The sequence below is a fragment of the Alnus glutinosa genome, chromosome 5, assembly GCF_958979055.1.
Source record: "Alnus glutinosa chromosome 5, dhAlnGlut1.1, whole genome shotgun sequence".
Taxonomy (NCBI): Eukaryota; Viridiplantae; Streptophyta; class Magnoliopsida; order Fagales; family Betulaceae; genus Alnus; species Alnus glutinosa.
Genome location: NC_084890.1, coordinates 418149 through 436643, shown reverse-complemented (window position 1 = coordinate 436643; position 18495 = coordinate 418149). Strand labels below are relative to the sequence as shown.

The 18495-nt window shown below is 34.6% G+C and overlaps 1 protein-coding gene, 1 long non-coding RNA gene and 1 pseudogene across 3 annotated transcripts; all 3 read right to left on the bottom strand.

Moving 5' to 3' along the window:
• Positions 1–1074: 1074 nt before the first annotated feature.
• LOC133869809 (F-box/LRR-repeat protein 13-like) lies at positions 1075–5476 on the bottom strand. Of its 2 annotated transcripts, none has more exons than XM_062306882.1 (5): positions 5237–5476; positions 4704–4850; positions 3263–4475; positions 2896–3135; positions 1075–1387 (listed from the first exon to the last, which is right to left on the bottom strand). In XM_062306882.1, the coding sequence occupies exons 3-5, from the start codon at positions 4430–4432 to the stop codon at positions 1175–1177; spliced, it is 1623 nt and encodes a 540-aa protein (XP_062162866.1). In that variant the 5' UTR covers positions 4433–4475; positions 4704–4850; positions 5237–5476; the 3' UTR covers positions 1075–1174. The 2 variants fall into 2 exon arrangements, with proteins under 2 accessions (XP_062162866.1, XP_062162868.1); XM_062306884.1 differs by having other exon boundaries at positions 3263–4471.
• Positions 5477–10006: 4530 nt separating this feature from the next.
• Positions 10007–12554, bottom strand: LOC133867765 (uncharacterized). The gene is made up of 3 exons (XR_009900170.1): positions 11843–12554; positions 10821–10857; positions 10007–10195 (listed from the first exon to the last, which is right to left on the bottom strand). It is a non-coding gene; the product is annotated as an uncharacterized LOC133867765 (long non-coding RNA).
• Positions 12555–13665: 1111 nt separating this feature from the next.
• LOC133867764 (putative pentatricopeptide repeat-containing protein At1g02420) lies at positions 13666–17455 on the bottom strand (annotated as a pseudogene).
• Between the last annotated feature and the right edge of the window lie 1040 nt (positions 17456–18495).

Here is an 18495-nt window from a genome sequence, read left to right as displayed (position 1 = left end):
TGTTCAATCATTTTACTTCAATGACTGAAATTATAGACTATGGCTTTTCTAACCACAGTGCACTAGCTGAGTTGGGCAAATCCCACACTCAGAGAATCTCCTATAGCATTTTAATCTAAAATGCTGAATTAAAAAGTGCAAGTGGTTAAGATTTAATATTGTTGTATCTAGATAATTTAATGTGATTGATATATTGGCATGTTATGCAAAAAAATTTAATGATGTAGCATAATTTACACCGTTAAATACAATATTAAATAATGACCATAAAACGATTAGTCTTAATTTCAAATGAAACGAATCTAGTATTTGCCCTGATTGAGACTATGAATTTCAAGCCCCTATGGGCCATACGACATAGGACAGACAAAAAGTTTAAGCGGTATAAAAAATCATATTGATATGGATGAAAAGAATGAGAATGACTAAGTTATTTTGGAATGCTTTGATTTTATTTGTGAATTATTTTTGGATATTGTTATTTTTTTATGTTGTTATTTGAATTTCCTGAGAAGGAGGAAGCGCATAAGGCGTGAAGTGGATTTGATCATAATTCCTGTTGAGATTTAGATTTGATCATAACTTCACATGTGAAATTACACTATTTACAAATTTAAGACAAATTTATTTTTGCATTTTTAGTAGATAATGGGATGAAAGGCTTTTTAATTATTTTGCTTAGCTATTTTAGTTAAATGTGAAATATGCATAATCCATTCAGAATGCTCTAATCCAATAAATAAAAAAAATTATACTCAGTTATTCTGGTTAAAAAAGAGAAATGCCCAAAATGTTTAATGAGTAGGTGGTGGAGGGTAATGTCTATTGCCCCTAATGAGGGGCTCTGCATTTTTAATAGATAATGGGATGGAAGGCTTTTTTTATGACTTTACTTAGTTATTCTAGTTAAAAAAGAGAAATGCATAATTAGGAATGCTCTAACAAAAAAAAAAAAAAAAAAACCTGTACTTGGCATTGGTTCTGATGGTTAGAAAAGCCGAAGTCTATAATTTCAGTCATTGAAGTAAAATGATCGAAGAATTTGAAAATTGCTTTATTGAGCAATACTGCTTTAAAACTTTAGCGATAATCTATCAATATAGTTGCATCATTCAAAAAAAAAATTCACTAAAGTTACACACAAGTTGAACATTTTCTACGGTTCTTGATCTCATTAAACTTTAAGCGATACAGATCCTTTCAAATAATGGAAGCTCTCTAATATTTCTGCATTATCGAAAAAATACTTCTTTAGAGTATCTTCTTCTATAGATCCTCTTGAATTTTCAATCTTGATAGTCTTTAGGCAATGACGCCAACAAAGAATTGGAATAAGTTTGCAACAACTTGGATCTTCCAAATTGTCAATAGGATTTTCGTATGAGAACTGAAATATGAGAACACAATTAGGACCATTATCAAAAATGACAAAAAGTTCGCATCAATTTACTTTAATTTGGGCAGCCCAGAAGAAAGAAGCTATTGAAATTGAATTTAAAAATGTGAAAACATGATAGTAATGACAATAAATTTTAGTTAGGAAAAGTTCAGTTAATGCAATAATATTGCAATACCGCCATTGTTAACTTTTAGCATCTAATGCTAGTGCCACAAATGAACCAAAAAATATCAAATAACAACTGCTGGTATAAAATAATTATCACTAGAGTACTAGAATTATTGTACCAAAAATTTACCGAACTTTAAAAATGATGAATTCGACATGGTTACGAAATTACACTTATAAAAATTTATCACACAAAATATCCTTATACTTTCGAAAGAAAAAAGAAAAAAAAGCTAAACTAAATATTAAAAAATAAAATGGAAAAAAATTAAAAAAAAAATTAATTGTTTTAAAAAATAAAATTAACAATCAAATTGAAAAAAAAAAAATATATATATATATATAGTGTTGGTTTTTCATTTCTTTTCCTTTTTTATTTCTAATTTAGATTTTTGTTTTGTTTTTTTTTTTTTTTAAAAAAAAATAGTTATCCTTATTTTTCAGTTTTTAGAAATTAAAAAAAAAAAAAAAAATTCTTTTTTGGTATTTAAGTAGTGCTATAAGGCACACTTTGATCACACTATTGTTAGACTTTTTATGCAAAGTGGCACATTGTGTGGTGAGAAGAATTATAAAAGCTTCTCAAACACTTTCATGTCACCACACCTTGTGCCACATAGGCACAAAAATCCGTTAATAGTGTGATCAACGTGTGCCTTATAGCTCTACTCTATTTATTTTATATTAAAATAATTGTTTTTGTCTTTTTTATTTTAATCAATTTGATAATTTTTTTTTTAATTTTATGAAGGGTATTTTTTTAATTGAGGGACATTGACATTGTTTTAGTAGTTAGGGAGGAGATTGACACAATTAATAATTTGAGAGGACATCCACAGTAGAATGATAATATGAAAGGGTATACGTAATTTTCTCTATAAACTACTTTCCTCGTTGGGTAAAAATTTATAAGATGGCCACGTCTAACAAGGAGAAACCCCAATTGGAGATCTCATTTAGCACCTAAAAAAGAATATACATTATTCCTACATGTAAAGAAAGAAGAAGGTTAGGAGGACTCCACTGGGTACGAAAACAAGTTTACTGGTACTCTAAGCCTATGGATTTTAAGAGTGTATTAATGAAATTCCCAAACCATTAATATGTATACCAAAAATATTTTCTAGAAGATCATTAACGGCGAGAGGAACTACTAAACCAAAGCCGACACCATTTAGTCACAAAAAAAAAAAAATTAAAAATTAAAAATAAAAATAGAGAATGACATTTTACATTAGCATTTTTGTTTGAAGCATAACTAACAAATACAAAAAAAAAGGGTATTAAGAGCAAGTATTTAAATTATAAGAAATGAACATATGCAATACCTTGAATGATATATTGTCTTCCTTTTTTTCTGTAAATGTGAATGATATATTGTCAATTGCCTCCTCATACTGCCATTCTATAAAAAGAATTTCTAGAAGAGGACAAATCCACAATAGGGTATCCACAAGTTCTTGGATTTGTCTTGTAGAGAGAGAATATGCTTTCAGCTTCAATTGCTTAACACTATATAATGGGGACGGTAGGTTTTCTCTTGATTCTTTGGCAATATTAATCACATTCTTCACAAAGTAAACAATAAAACATGTGTTAGCGATGTATAATATATGTGCTAATAATTGGTGTAGAAAGTCACATAGACCAGGAAACAAATAAAAATAATCAAATAAACTAAGCTTGAATACGTACCTCAGCAGTGAAAGTTTGCCAATTTAATAATTTCGGATGACTTAAATTTGCAAGGAATTCAATCTTCTCAACATCCGAAAAATCATAGTCGCTAAACGCAAGACTAACTTCTGATATACTTGAAGTATTCAACGAAAATGATATAAAATCACCATCATACTCGAGCCTATGTAAGTTAGGAGTAACAATGTCAACTTCAACCAACTCAGAGCAATCAATAAAGGCCAAACTCTTCATGCAATGACTTGAAATCTTAATCATTTTCAACAAATTGCAACCTCGTAGGTACAAGCAGTCAATGAGTGGATGTTTAGAAAGAACGTCATGCAACCATTTGTCAGTAATGCTGCATGAATATAATAATAACTTGTTTAGACTTTCGCACTGGCCTAGGTTGATTTGGCATGGTCTCGTGAGCTTGAAAACTAAAGATTCGAGATTTGATGCTTCGATCTCAACACTCTCAAGTTCGGAATTTTGTAGCAACTCAATGGCCATGAGTTTAGAAAGACCTGAGACCTGTATACTTTTCAACCCATAACAACATTCAAGTATCATCTCTTCTAAATTACGGCAACCATCAATAAGAGCTTGGACAACTTGATTTTCCACAAAAGAATCCAAAACCAACTTTTTCAAAGAGGGTAAGTTAATATCATTGTAAAATGAGTTTAACTTACAACAGCCGGACAATTTCAGCTCAGTTATTGATTTTGCTACGAAAACCCTCTCAGGCAACTCAAAGCAATTCTTAGGAAACTCATAAATCTTTCGATTCATCCATACGTGAAGATTCAACTCTTTTACATTGCATTCAACAAGGTAGTCAATCCAACGGTTCAGAAGAGCACAATCTGATTCATCATCCAACATCATGTTAAGCCTAAACTTGTTTATACTTAGTCTTTGCCTATAGTGGCCTAGTAAATATCTCTCCACAAAACTTTTGAACCCTTGTTTCTTTCCCTGGATTTCCTCGGGTGTAACCTTGCGCAAATTATTAGTAAATTGGTATTGCACAAATTCTGGAATGGTGAGCAAAGTCCAGACATTTTGCCATCTCTTGGACAAAATACTAAGTTGAAGTATTTGTTTAATGGGAATGAAGGATAGAATGTGGTCTAGAATAGGGTCCGGCAATTCGGATATCCGGTCGATTTTGTACTCCATCTTAAGGTTGAAAACCTCCTCCAAGCCAGCAGAAACGTCCTAGCTAGTACCACAATTTAATTAGCACAAATCAATTTTTTTTCTTTCTTTTTTCTTTTTTTCTTTTTTAAGAAAAACTATCAATATATAGTTCAAGTTTTTATGTCTGGAAAATAAAAAGAAAAATTGAAAAACCAGACAATTAAGAAACAGGCCACGAGTAAAGAAAACACATGGTATTTTATTCGGAATTAAATAAATTGATAGGAAGAGCAACCTTGAGCGTACGTACCGCGTTGGGCAGTTGGACTTTGTTTCTTAACAAAAGCTTGCAATTGTCGGGTGTTCGACCACGTACAGCTAGCGCTTTGTAGGGGCTGGCCGGATCACAGCAGACACGACGACGACGACGGCGTACGGCAACACAAATTGTGAAGAACTTGTGATGACAAGTAGAAGTAGGAATTATGTTGTGAAGTAGTAAACTGATCGATGTATATATATATATATATAAGCCTGCTTTTTTAACCCAATTCTCTTAGGAATCCAAATCCCTATCAAGGCTGGTGAAGGATTCCTAAACATATGCGAATTAAATAGGAGTTCTATTCCTATATACGCTTAATTAAATAAAAAGTAAATATATCATCCCCATTGACGCTTTTACCTAATTATTAACGCATATTTACAAGTTTACCCTTCCACCATTTTTTTTTTTGTGAAAGAGAATTTAAAAAAAAAAAAAAAAAAAAAGACAACTGTAAAACAAAGTAGCCGGCCAGAAACTAAAAGTAGTAAAATTTTGTTTGTTGATTGCATGCGTACCTGGTGACTGGTGTAAAAATACTAGTACTTGGTGTTTCTGGAGCAAGTTTCTCTCGTCAATGGCAACGGCGTTGTCTTGCTTGTTTGGTCTCTCTCCTACTCCACAGTGACTCAGAGAGGCTGATGTTTCTGTGTACTTGTTTTTGTTGTCAGAGGAGTTGGGTCACGGTGAACGACTTATACCAAATTGCCCTTCTTGGACTTTAAAAGTACTCAAATGCCCTTCCAATAATCTACCCATTATCTTTATCTTTATCTTTTTCTTTTTTTTTTTCTTTTTTTTTTTTTAACAACAACGAAAACCTTCATTGTAGAGAAAGAAACCGCATAGGGGATTACACAAGGCCAATACAAATACTGAAATAAAAGGTGAACTCATTGCCCGAAGGCTACATCAATGCCCGTAGACTAATTTAATGAATAGAGATGGGTCTGTTTGGCAAGCCATTACCAATTATTCATAATTGTCTTTTTGCCCATCAAATAAAAAATATTCTAATTTTTTTATACTTTTTATGTCACATCAATTATTTTTATTATTATTCAAATAAAAAAATTCACTACAAAACAAAACTTTTTCACTTTTCTATAAAACATTATCAAATTTTATATCACATCAATCACTTCTTACTACTATTCAAATAAATATTCCACAACACAACTACTTATCAAACACACCCTTTAAAAATCTCTAACCACTAAGTCCGGAAAGATCTGGATTTGAAGCAGCTACTAAAGATAGACCGTGAGACAAATAGCAAGAATGAACAAACACAAACAGAATAACACAGAAAACTCAAGCTCCGGGAAAACCGTCGCCAGAGCCCAGCGCTTGTAGAACACATGTCTACTCCGAGAACTAATCCAGCATCAAACGACCTCCATGAGCCCCAGAACGACACAAACCGAGACCGGATATACAAGTTGTGACCCTCACATGCGAGCCCATGGAGGAAGCACCCTGGCGCGTGCAAGCCACGCCTGTGCAAGAACGAGCCGCACAGCCTCGTTAAGTGACAACCGTGACCGAAGGAGGCCAGTGACCATTGAAGAAAGGCTCCTATCGAAGAACACGCAATCGAGGCTTGTAGATCTAGCATCAAAGAACAACTCTGTTGGAGACCCACTAACATCCGCCATTTCCCACAAGCCAAAGCCTGAAAATCCTTCTGCTTGAACCAAAACAGAAAGACAAAGACAAAACCAACCAAAGAAAACAACCTTAACCCGATCAAGTATCGGGAGGGACCAAAAGCTCCACAACCCAAAGGTTGGGCGAAAAACAATACCCACCATTGGAGACCATTGAGATAAACAAAAGTCACCCTAGCCCATGAGGACTAGGGGGAAGACCAACCCCGAGAGGGGAGGCATAAAGCCTCCCCCTGATGAACAAACTCTCAGAAAAGCTCTCCCTTTCTAGAAATTTCTCTGGACATTCTTTCTCCTCTTTTTCTTTTAGATATATCTACCCATTATCTATCAACAAACTTTTCTCCAATTTAATTCCCATTATCTATCAACAAACTTTTCTCTAATTTAATTCACAGGGCCACGTACGTAAGAGCAATATTCCTAAATATGTTTTATAAAATCTTTAAAAAATCACTTGCAATATATATAGGTATCTTCATCTTCAACATTGGCATGGTGGTTCGGCCGCCCCCAATAGCATTTCCGTCCAAAAAAAGTTTGGAGAGTGTGGCCTTTGAGGGTGGGTGAACCACCCTCGTGGCCCTTGGAGGTGGTTTGGCCACCCCCAAGGGCCAAAACCAATCTTGGCTCTTTTTTGTTTTTTTTTTTGGTTAAGGGGTGGTCGACGAACCACCCCAGACCGGCCAAGGGCCATCCCTTATTTTCTTTTCTTTTTTCAATTTTTTTTTTTATATAGTGTCACGTGTCAACCTCTGGTGAATCATTAGTTTTTGGACGAAAAATTTGACTAAGACACTAAAATTGAGGTACCATCTGTGATGTGAATTGAAACTTAAGTACCAATAAATAAAATTTATAATACTCAAATACTAAAAAGATATTTAACCCTAAAATAATTTGAGTAACTCTAAATAATTAAACTGATCTAAAGTGTTTATATGAGCACGTTTGTTATTGTATTTTATGGTATATATATATTTTTTTGTTTAAATAAAATGTTTTGTTGTAATTAATACAAATATAAAAAACAATTTTGGGTATTTTGCTTTTTAATTTGTTTATTAATAATATTATTTTAAGAATACAGAATAAAAATCTAACATTTTGATCCTGATTCCTGAGATCATAAATGTGATTGTACTTAATTTGAATTCGTAATAAGATTGAAAATTAAAATCCATTAAAAATCCCCACCTACTCATTGTCTTGAAAATTATGAACGTATTTTCACGAATTTTTGTGAACTTTAATAAAGCTGGTTGTACCATTTTTTATGGATTACTATTTACCGAGAAATAAAGCATATGTGCATGACAGTAGTATCCTCTTTCCCCTCACACCAACGGTTAAGATGTTTTCAGCAAATAATCCAACGACCCAGGAGCGTGAGCGTTGTGCCTTACAGCTGGATCCCATTTTTCCTTTATCAACGGCTGGGTTCAACGAAAAGTAATCCTACGGTTCACAACGAGTGGCATTGTTTTTTCGGCCTTGGTAAGTGTATGCGTCAGTCATTAGGCCCGGTCTTTGGAAAAACATAAATGACGCCCCCCCCCCCCCCCTCCCCCATAGATCAAGATTTCTTCAAATTTTTTAAACTTTTAAAATTTTAAAATTGTTAAATTTTATCAATATTTTATATTTAATAATTCACAATGTGCTATAACTGTCTACATGAAATAAATGCTATCAAAAAAATAGTTGTATTAATAAATGCTTTAGCATTTAGCATTTATTTTATGTAAATAGTTGGTAAATTATGAACCTTGGATGTAAATATAAGCAATGTAAACACAATAACCTAAAAATGTTTTTGTGTGTCCCAACAAAAATCATAAGCAAATTAGTCAACCACAATCAATAAAAAGAAAAACTCTAAACCAAATTTACTTAACCATCATGCCTGAATTACAAATGATTTAACAAAAAACCAATCATTTGTGAGTAATGTCTCATCATCCAAATCTTACAAACAAAGGGAGAGAAACAACATCTTTTATTTAATTTATCCTCTTTTAGTTGGTAACCCTAATAAGGTGAGCAATTCATGATAAAGCCTTTTTAGAATAACGATCCCCTTAATTCCAACAAAAAGGGGGTTGTAAGGCCTATTTCACCTTGTCTTGAATAGCTCAAAATACAAAACCTACCTACTTTTATAATTCGAACAACCAATTATAGTATATCTTATGGTCCGTTTGGGTGTTGAATACGAATACTATTCAAATATACTGCGCGAATTACGAGGTTTGACTTTGTGAGATAAAATTTGAAAAAATTTGAAAAAGTTAAATAAAATATGATTTATTTTTGAAAAAAGTTGAATATTATTCAACTTTATTCAACTTTTTATACGAAACAAACACACCCTTAATATGTTATAGTGAGAGGCGATAATTGTCCCAATAACTAGTATAATGGGTCATAGGGTTGAATTTATGTGTCGACCTCAATGGAATGTATCCATACCCATATCCGTGTGTCGACTTTGGTTGTAATGGTGGTGGTGGTAATCAATAATAAACTGATGAAGTAAGACCAGGATAATACAATGGATTGGAGAACGCCCCTGAGAATCTTGTACCGCTAGAGGGAGGGAAAATGTTTGTCCAGCCAAACTTGCCGCGACCCTCCATCGAAGTGCAAGTGGCTTTGCTCCTTTTGGATTCGTACTCATTATCATAATCATGATCAAGAACATCATCATCACATGCAGACCGAGCTTCCTTTTTGTTATTGTTACAACCACTAGATTTGTATTAAGAGAGGACCTTCTGAAACGACCAAAGCTATGCCGGTTTGCCCATCTTCTTAAACATTTGCATGAGTATCATATGGTCTATTTTGCCTAATCAATATCGACCGAAGTTACTCCTACACCAAAATGTGTATATAAAAATTAAATCAATCACATATTTACACAGCGCGAGATTGTTCACACGAAAAAGAAAAAGAAAAAAAAAAGATTCAGCTCAGGCTCAATTCAAAGAACATGCCATTGGTTTTCGGTAACTTTTTCTTCAATTTAATTGGACACTTATTACAACACTTGATATCTATTTTGAAGGTACAAATCTGTAGGGAGAGGAGCATGGTTCAATTTTGTTTTTTGTCTTTGTTTTTTGTAATAAAATTACAAATTAACAAAAAAACGAAAAAAGAAGAAGAAGAGATGAATATATATATTGGGCTAAGAGAAGAAATCGGATCAACTTGTCGTGTTAAGATCTGATTAGTTTTTGCTTCCAAGGTCAATATATACTTTAGAAGGAAACTTTGCTAATCATAAAATAGAAAAGAACAAAAAGAACCCAAAATAATTCTCTTTGTTTTGACCTAAAAAGTTTTTTAGAAATCATTTTTCTTATTTTTTGGTATTTGTACGATCAAAAATGAAACTAATAATTTTTTCGGCTGACCATGAAAACTTAATTTAAAATTTTCATAAAATGGTTTTGTAACGCCCTGCCTTTTTCAAAAAGACGTAAGTGAAAATTTTTCGATTTTCACGTGACATTACTAAAACATTAGAGTTATAAATTGGTAGCGGAACATAATTTATCTAACAGACTTGGATTAAATAACACATCAGAGCTTTTAAATTAAATACCTCTAGACATTCATTAGAAAATACTTAGAACAAATACATGGAAACAGGTGTCCATAGTGACACAAGAGAATACATGGAAATTATTAGCAATCTTGTCAACATAAAATGTTATAAACACAGAAGACTACAAACAAAATACAAACTATATATCTTTAACTTGAAGACCACTCGAGTTCTAATCTTTGTCTATAAACCTGCACCAATGTATATATATATATATATAGAAATAAAAACACAAAACAACCTAAGTGAGTCCACTGTTTCCCATAATAATATGAATGCTGATTTACTAATAAATGCCACATAATGCAAATATGGTTTTATAGTCACGTATATATGCAATATATAATCCGTGGTAGCTAATCACAGTCATATATTAAATGTATACCTAACCATAAAACAGTAATATGACAGTTTTAAATGCAAGGCTTAATTATCAATTTTATGCACTCCTCTCGTGAAGGAACCAACGGTCCGGATTAGCGTGTCACGGGAGCCAACGGTCCCAGTTGGCAATACCATCAACACCCCAGCTGTATTAGCCAACTCTCACATTTATTAGTTTGTTATTGGAATCCAAAGGTCCCAGCAGACTATGAGCCAAAGGTCATAACCCGTTTATTTATTAAGTGTCACGGAAGCCAAAGGTTCCACTGGCAGCCATCACCCCCCCGCTGCATACCAGCTTTGTTATTAACCATTTTAGTTAAAAATAGAAAACATGTAAGATCACATGCGCAAACAAATAAATAAAGCAGTAAACACAATATCATGGAAAAATCCATCAGCTTCGTCCTCAGTAAGTATAGAGATACTTACAGTTCTCTGCTACAAAGAGAGATCCACGGAATAAAGACTGCACAGTTATATACATTTGATAATATATTAGTATAAAATACTAAGAACCTATTTGAACATTTTATCACTTTCGACTTACAAATCACTAATCCCAATTTCTAATGTCACTTAGATATTATAACGGCATAAAATAGGTTAATTATATTACCACATATTTTATGCGGACATTATTACGGCATTTATTAATTAATATCCACAATATCCTTTTAAGTAAAACGGTATTATAAAAGCTTATCTGTTTTTGTACCAAATCAACATAGTGACTCGATTAATATAATTAATTGGTTTTATATTTTAAGAGTACCCAAGCGGTACAATATAAATAATCCTTATTTTAATCTTATTATAAAATTTGGGTGGAATAACGGCATTAGTGTTACTAATACCTAAAAATATTTTTAGAATTTTTGGCGGCATAACAGCACTTTTGTAAAATATTACTTTTTATTCGGGCATCACAATGGCGCGATTTATTACTTAAATGCGCCACTTAAAATACCCTGTTAAAACACAACTTAAAATAATAAAAACTGTAACATTCCAAAATATTAAAACAAAGTTAATAATTTAGAAATTATGTAAAGCAAATCAAAACTTTCAATTAGATACTTACCAAGTATCTCAAACCATCCACACTAGAATTGGCCGAGTCAGAGGCAAAAGAGAGCTCATTATCTTTATTTTATTTCTTTGCTTTTTGCCTACTCTTTTTGTGTATCCACCGAATTGCCCAAGGAGAGAAGAACTTGTTCTTTGTTTTTAGAAAAGTGAGTAATAAAACAAGGACTTACGAGAGAGAAAGTGAGGTGGGTCCTAGAGTCTCCTTTTTCTTTTTCTTTCTTTTCTTTTCCATTATCTATATCAAAGTTGACTCAAGACTTTCCTCTTCTTCTTTATCTTATTAATTTTCTTTTACTGCAGGTGAAACCCGAGAAAGACAGTGAAGAGAAAGGGAGAGAAAGAGAGTCAGAGAGAGAGACTACCTTCTGTCTTCTGAACTTCCTTTCTTGCTGCTGGACAAGTTATTGTACTAAAGAAAAAGAAATGAAAACTAGAGAGAGAGAGACCCGGTTTTTCTGGGTCTCCTGCTCAGCTTCTTCTCTCCATCTCACGGTCTCTCACTCTCTCATTCAGTCTCCCTGTGTCTCTCGGCAAGAGAGAGTAAAGGGAAGAACGGGAAAGGAGGAGAACAGAGAAGAAAGAAGAAGGAATGAGAGAGTTTGCAGAGAAAGGATGAGAAACGGAGATGGAAAACGAGAAGAAGGAGATGAGCGTGGATGAAGGGAGAGGGGCTGCACCTTTTATACAATTCTGAACGGTGAAGATTGCCCCACCTTGATTTAATTCAAGGGCCGTAAATTGAACTTGGAGAACAAGTTTGATGTAAGATATTTGTTCTGGCATATAAGACAAAACCAAGAAAAGGAAGAGAATGAACTAATTGGGAAAGGGGGCTGCACCGTAACTCTTTTAATCCCCAAGGAATAATTGTTTTCACCTTTTAACACATGTGGGCTAAACTGATCTACGGCTGGGGGTTAATTCATCTCACCTAGTCGATGAGTCATCGCTGCAAAGGGATAAGATAATCATTATATGCTAATATTCATCGTCCCTAACGAACTACTTAGTTCATTTCTAACTTGATAAATTTCTAATTGAAAGTGCATGTGAACTAGATCATCAACGTGTACTGGGCGGCTGGGTGCTGGGTTCATGGGCTGGGTTTATGGATAAGTAAAATGAGCCCACAAATTACATAATTGAATTTTCGTCCAATTCAGAGGTGTAATTTTTCGCGGATGTTTTCGGGTATTAAACGGAGTCCAAAAATTATGAAATTCGGAGGGTAGTTAGAGGACTTCGAGACGAGCGTTCTGGCTTTTGAATCGACCAAAACAGAGTTTGATTGACCCTGTTTCTGTTATTACAAAGTTTAAAGTCCGTTTGAGTTTTTATCAAATTAAAACTATAAATGCTTCTAAATGAACATTTATTTTCATAAATATTCATATATATTCTTTTATCATATTACTAGGTCTTAAATCATATTTTAATATATTTTATTCAATATATTAAAATATGGGGTATTACAGGTTTCTGTTTTTTAAAACCATAAACTATTTTTCGAGTTTCAGCTTCTCATTCTAAAATTATCAAAGTTCTCCAGACCGCTTCTAGACTATGTCAAACCTCCATCAGACTACCACCAGAAGTCGCTAGACCATCGAATGAAGTTATCGGCTCTCTGTTGTCGCCCATTTTTCCTTACGAGCCAAACGCCAAAAAACATTTTTAGATAAATTATTTTTTTTTTTACAAAAAATATTTTACATCAAAATAAACAAAGCTTATTGGATATGGCATTTCAATTTCGTGTTTGCAAGGACAACAAAAAGAGGAGAGAATTATGAATTATATGGTTAGGGCAGATTTAATAGGGTGCATTTTGGAATGGAGGTTAAATTAAGCAAATTGCTTCTACTTCAAACGCATAGGACTATAAGTAGGCGTGTTATAATCTTTAGCATAGTAGTAGTAGGGAGCGTAACAAATTACAGATTTGATTCAGGAAAACTCACTTTTTAAGACCATTGAAACTCAGTTTGTCTAAATCATTTATACGAACATTTTAGCCTTTTTATAAGTAAATTTATTTCATAAAAGAATATAACAAATTAAGAACTAGTTTTATGTTTTACAGAATCTGATAAATACACAAAGAAATACTTTATTCCAACACTACCTTAGACAAGATGAAAGAACATATGTATTGTAGAGCTTTCTTCATACTATTGTAGATTATAGTCTAAGCAAATCGTAAACCGTATTGTGCTGGAGAAAAATCCTCAAACTTAGGGATATTGCTAGAAGATTTATTAGGTATAAGGTGGGTGATGGCCGAAAGATTTTTCTTTGGTATGACAATTGGCATCCGGCTGGGTGTTTGATTAATGTCTATGGGCAGATAATTGTTTATGATGTTGGTCATGGTATTGGACCGAAATTGGATTCAATTATTAAAAATGGATCTTAGTATTGACCTAGTGCTAGGTCTGATGCTATTGTTGCTATCCAAAGTCGCTTGCCTGAGGTGGAGTTGGGAGGTCTTGATCAAGCCATTTGGGATTCAAAGTCTGGTCAGTTTTCTAGTGCAGAGACTTGGGACAAACTGAGGATTAGATATCCTGTGGTTGATTGGTATAACATTGTTTGGTTTGCTTATGCTATTCCCAGGCATGCTTTCTTTCTGTGGTTAGCTTTCCATAAAGCTATTACTACCCGAGAGAAGATGTGTGGTTGGGATCTTGTTGGTGATAGCTTATGTCTTTTTTGTAGAGCTTCCATGGAGAGTCAAAGCCATCTTTCTTTGAATGTAGTTTCAGTAAAAGGATTTTGAGGTCTCTTATGAGTGAGTGTTTGGTGAGTAACTATCCATCTGATTGGGATGAGATTGTTGTTTGGAGTGTTGTAGCTTTGAAGGGCAATAATATGGTGAGCTGTGTTCGGAAACAATGCTTGGGGGCTGCTGTTTATCATTTATGACTTCAAAGGAATGCCATTCTTCATGGTAAAACCCCTAGAACTGAAGAGCAAATCATTTCCAGAATTTGGTGGGAGGTTAGAGCTAGAGTGATGGCCAAATTTTCAGGTCGAATGGTTCACTGCCGCTGATCTGTTTTTTTGGTTTTTCTCTGGTTTGTGTAAGTCTGGTTGTGTTTTTGTTTGTTTGTTGGTGTTGCTCTGTTTTAAGCTTGAGTTTGCTGGTTTGCTTCTTTTCTAGCAACCTGGTGGGTTTGTTGTAACATTGATTCCAGTTTTTACTGGGGTATAGTTTGAAGTGTTTGGTTATAAAGCTTTTAGTTCATCAAAAAAAAAAAAAAAAAAAATCGTAAACTGTATTCAATAGTACATTCCCTCTAAATCTCACCATAAGACTAAAATATTATGGCTGGCGAAAGAGTTGCACTGCCAGATCCTGGCCAGTAAAGCCTGGAAATAATCATTTGTCATCCCATTGAATCAGGTTTCACCCTGAAGGTCAAAAAGCTGCACTTCCTTGACAGATTTGAGTGTTGTAGCCAAACACCCCAACCATGATCTCCAGATGAAATTCCCTTACGTGAAGTGTCCCCGTTTCCAAGCTGAGAAGCTAAGAGGAAGTGTGCCACTGCCAACAATAGAATGAACTTCCTATCCCTGAGTGATGCTACATAAGGTTTTCCTTTCACTTCTAATTCATAGTTCTCCCAAAGCTAGATGAGCATGAAGTGAACCAGGTTTACTTCTTCCAGACAAGAAATTGTTATAGCTGTGCCTGCAACAGCCTTGGGATGCTGTTCGTCTGAGAGAGAAACTTTCACTTTCAACACAAGAAAGCATATGCCAACAGGTGGTAAACCAGTCAATTTCTGAATCTCCTAGGACCACGATTGGTCACAAAAGTGTGATTTACTGGAAGAGAGTCCATATCTAATGTCTCTGTTGGGCTATCTACACATTTAGGAACATGGACCAAACGCCCAAAACTGGCCATTTTCTCTGATAAGTTCTTTAGGGCATCGTGCTTGTTCGCAAGTTCCATGAGCACCTTGATCCTTCTAAAAGAATCATGGCTCGGCTAATGCCCCTTCTCTACCATCTGCAAAAAACACTTCTATGCTTCCACCAACTTTCCCATATCACACAGAAAATCAAACAACACATCAGATACCACCCAAAACCCTTCTCCACCATGCCATCCCATAACTGTGGAGCCATCTCCATCTTTTCCTGCCTCTTAAACAACCTAATTAGGAACATACAAGACTGTGTATTTGGCAAGCATCCAGTATCCATCATCCTCTGGAACAAATTCCAGGAACTTGGCAAATCATTCGACCAGAAGAAAACCCTGAAGAATAAATTGTACGTAGTTGCATTTGGATTTAAACCCTTGTTCACCAACTCATCCATCAATTTATAAGCTTCACCAAGCCTCTTTGCAATACAAAAATTCCTTATAGCAGCATTATATGCAGCAGCATCTGGGTAACACCCAAATTCCTTCATTTCCATCAAAACATCTCTAGCCTTATCTGGCTGACCAATGAACCCCAGGCCTCCAATAAGACTAGTATGCGTGATCACATCCGGTGTTATATCCTCACCTCGCATCTTCTCAACCACCTTATATGCCCTGTCCACTTCTCTCCCCTTACAATACACATCAACCAAACAATTATATGAAACAATATCCAGTTTCACACCCATTTCCCTCATCTCCTCAAAGAACTCCTTGGCGTCCTCCGTGGACTTCCACCCCGACAACAATATATTAGAAGTCTGCAAATTCAGCCTAAACTGAGGCCTCAAACTACGACAAACATTCCTCACATCTACCATACTCTTCTCTTGACACAAAGTCTTTAACAATGCATTAAAACAACCAGTATCAAACTCCGGCACGAGCTTCTTAAACTTTCTAAACGACTCTACAGTCTGCCTAACCGAACAAACCTTAGCAATTCTACCTAAAACGATCATAACAGTTCGTGGCGATATCAGGGACTGATCTTTTCGCCGCATTTCAATCAAAAGCTCCCAAATTTTATCAAACAACCGGCTCCTACCAAGTATATAAAGCATCGTATCCAATGAAAAAGCAGTGTGATAAAACCCTTTTCTATAACCAGTGTAATTGAAAAACTCCAAGGTATGTAAAGGGTTTCCATGGCTGAATCTGACCCTTTTCAGAACCTTAGCAATCAAATCATTTGAGAGGAAAACCCCACTAGATTTCAACGATTGCTTCAAGTTGTTCGAAGAGGTAAAGCTATTGATTATGCGAAAAACCATCTCAACTTCGTCTCTAAGAGACGGGTTTCCGGAGGAAAATGGCCTAAAGAGAAATGGGACTGAGCGAACGTCCCCGAATTGTGGTAGAAATGCGAGGCGCTTAGCAGTCATCGTCAGCGTGCTGAAATGCTGACATACAACTTTGACTTTTGCTTTGCTTTGGTTTTCTACGTGTTATTCTTTGATTTTGGGTGAGAAATATGAGGGTTTCGGTGGAAATAAGAGAGACCCAGAAGTGAATTTCGGAACTCAGCAAGACCCAGAAGCTCGATTTCACAAATTACAACTGATAAAAGACGCAGGGCTTACTCGCTCGCACTGGAAATGTACCGTTGGAGCTAGATTTGGGAATTGGCAATGGTACCTCTTTCTAACGAGAACATTTTGACCCACAACGTTGCTGTAAATAAAAGAAAAAAAAAATAAAACATTTTTTTATAAGCATACAAGGAAAAGGAACGGGTTATATAGGAGCATCCTTCTTTCGAAGAGAAAATGGTTCATCTCCAAGAAAAAAAATATATACCTTTCAAAATCTCTCATTCTTAACATGAAAATTAAAGCATTTTTCGAATTTCATGCGAAGGTAACAACAGAAAAGGAGTTGCACTACGATTACTCCATGAGAAAACCATTAAAACAAACACCGAAACATCAGAAACTCCACAACAATTCTCACTAAACCACATACCCAAAAGCCCAAATAAAATGAAGAAAGCAATCAACATTCATAAAAAGCTCCAGTCTTTAACATACCGAAAACGAAAAGTACGGGTGAGAGAGATCCGCGTACAGCCCTACTTGGAGTCGTCTTCTTCGTCTGGTTCTTTGGAGAAAGATGCGAAGCAGTGAATATGAAACTCTCTCTCTGATCTGGACTAGTTTAGGAGAGCTTCTAAACATCCTCCTTTCATCTCCTTATCACTTTTTTATAATAAAAAAATTAATTTTTATTAAAATGTTTTCTATGATATCACATCAAAAACAAATTTTTAATAAAAATTAATTTTTTTAAAGAAAAGAAAATGACAAGGAAGATAAGAGTCTCCTCTTTAACATTTCTCTTAATTTAAAGAGGGTGCGAGCAAAAAAGAAACATTTTGTTTGGAGGAATACTTCAGCCGAAAAGTAAGTTTTAAGTGGATTACGTGGCAATTGTTAAGTGGTTGAGTTTCAATGGGTGTATCCCGTTAATTAGGTCTCATGGCCAGTTGGGTTGTTATAACAAATTGGGCTTTGTTAGTAATTGTAACTGAATCCAGTGGCTGTCCAATGGGTTTGTCTATAAATAGCCCAACTCTATCTTGAGATAGATATTCAGAACCTTTGAGTTGTAATTGTTAGCTTAGTTTGCAGCTTAGTTCTTTAGCTTGTTAATGGGAAACTGGTCATCTCGAATTGATCCTATCCATTGTATCAATTCCACGGTTTTTCAATACAATCTTCATCCATTGAATTCCATTTTTCTGTCTTTACCAAAAAATTACAAGAAAAGCCCTAAAAATAACAAGTATTCACGTGACACAAGGGTTTTCAGGCTTGTCCAAATCTGCAAATGAACGTGGACCGGTCTGATTTCTATTGACAATCTGGGGCTCAATCCTTCATCAAAGAGATTTACTTCTCACTGATATGATTGTAATTGACATGGTTCCGTGACTTTTTTTTTTTTTTTTTTTGGGGGGGGGGGGGGGTTTAGACTTTTACAATTTGAAAAATACTAAAGATACTAAATCTTTTACTAAAAGATGGTTATTCAGATGATGCAAAGCTTATTCATTAATATCTATAGCATTTC

Coding starts and splice junctions, on each gene's coding strand:
- LOC133869809 (XM_062306882.1), bottom strand. CDS start 4,432: ATGGAGTACAAAATCGACCGGATATCCGAATTGCCGGACCCTATTCTA. Junction 3,136..3,262: donor GGCAAACTTTCACTGCTGAG/GTACGTATTCAA, acceptor TACTTTGTGAAG/AATGTGATTAATATTGCCAA. Junction 1,388..2,895: donor AAGACAATATATCATTCAAG/GTATTGCATATG, acceptor CTCATATTTCAG/TTCTCATACGAAAATCCTAT.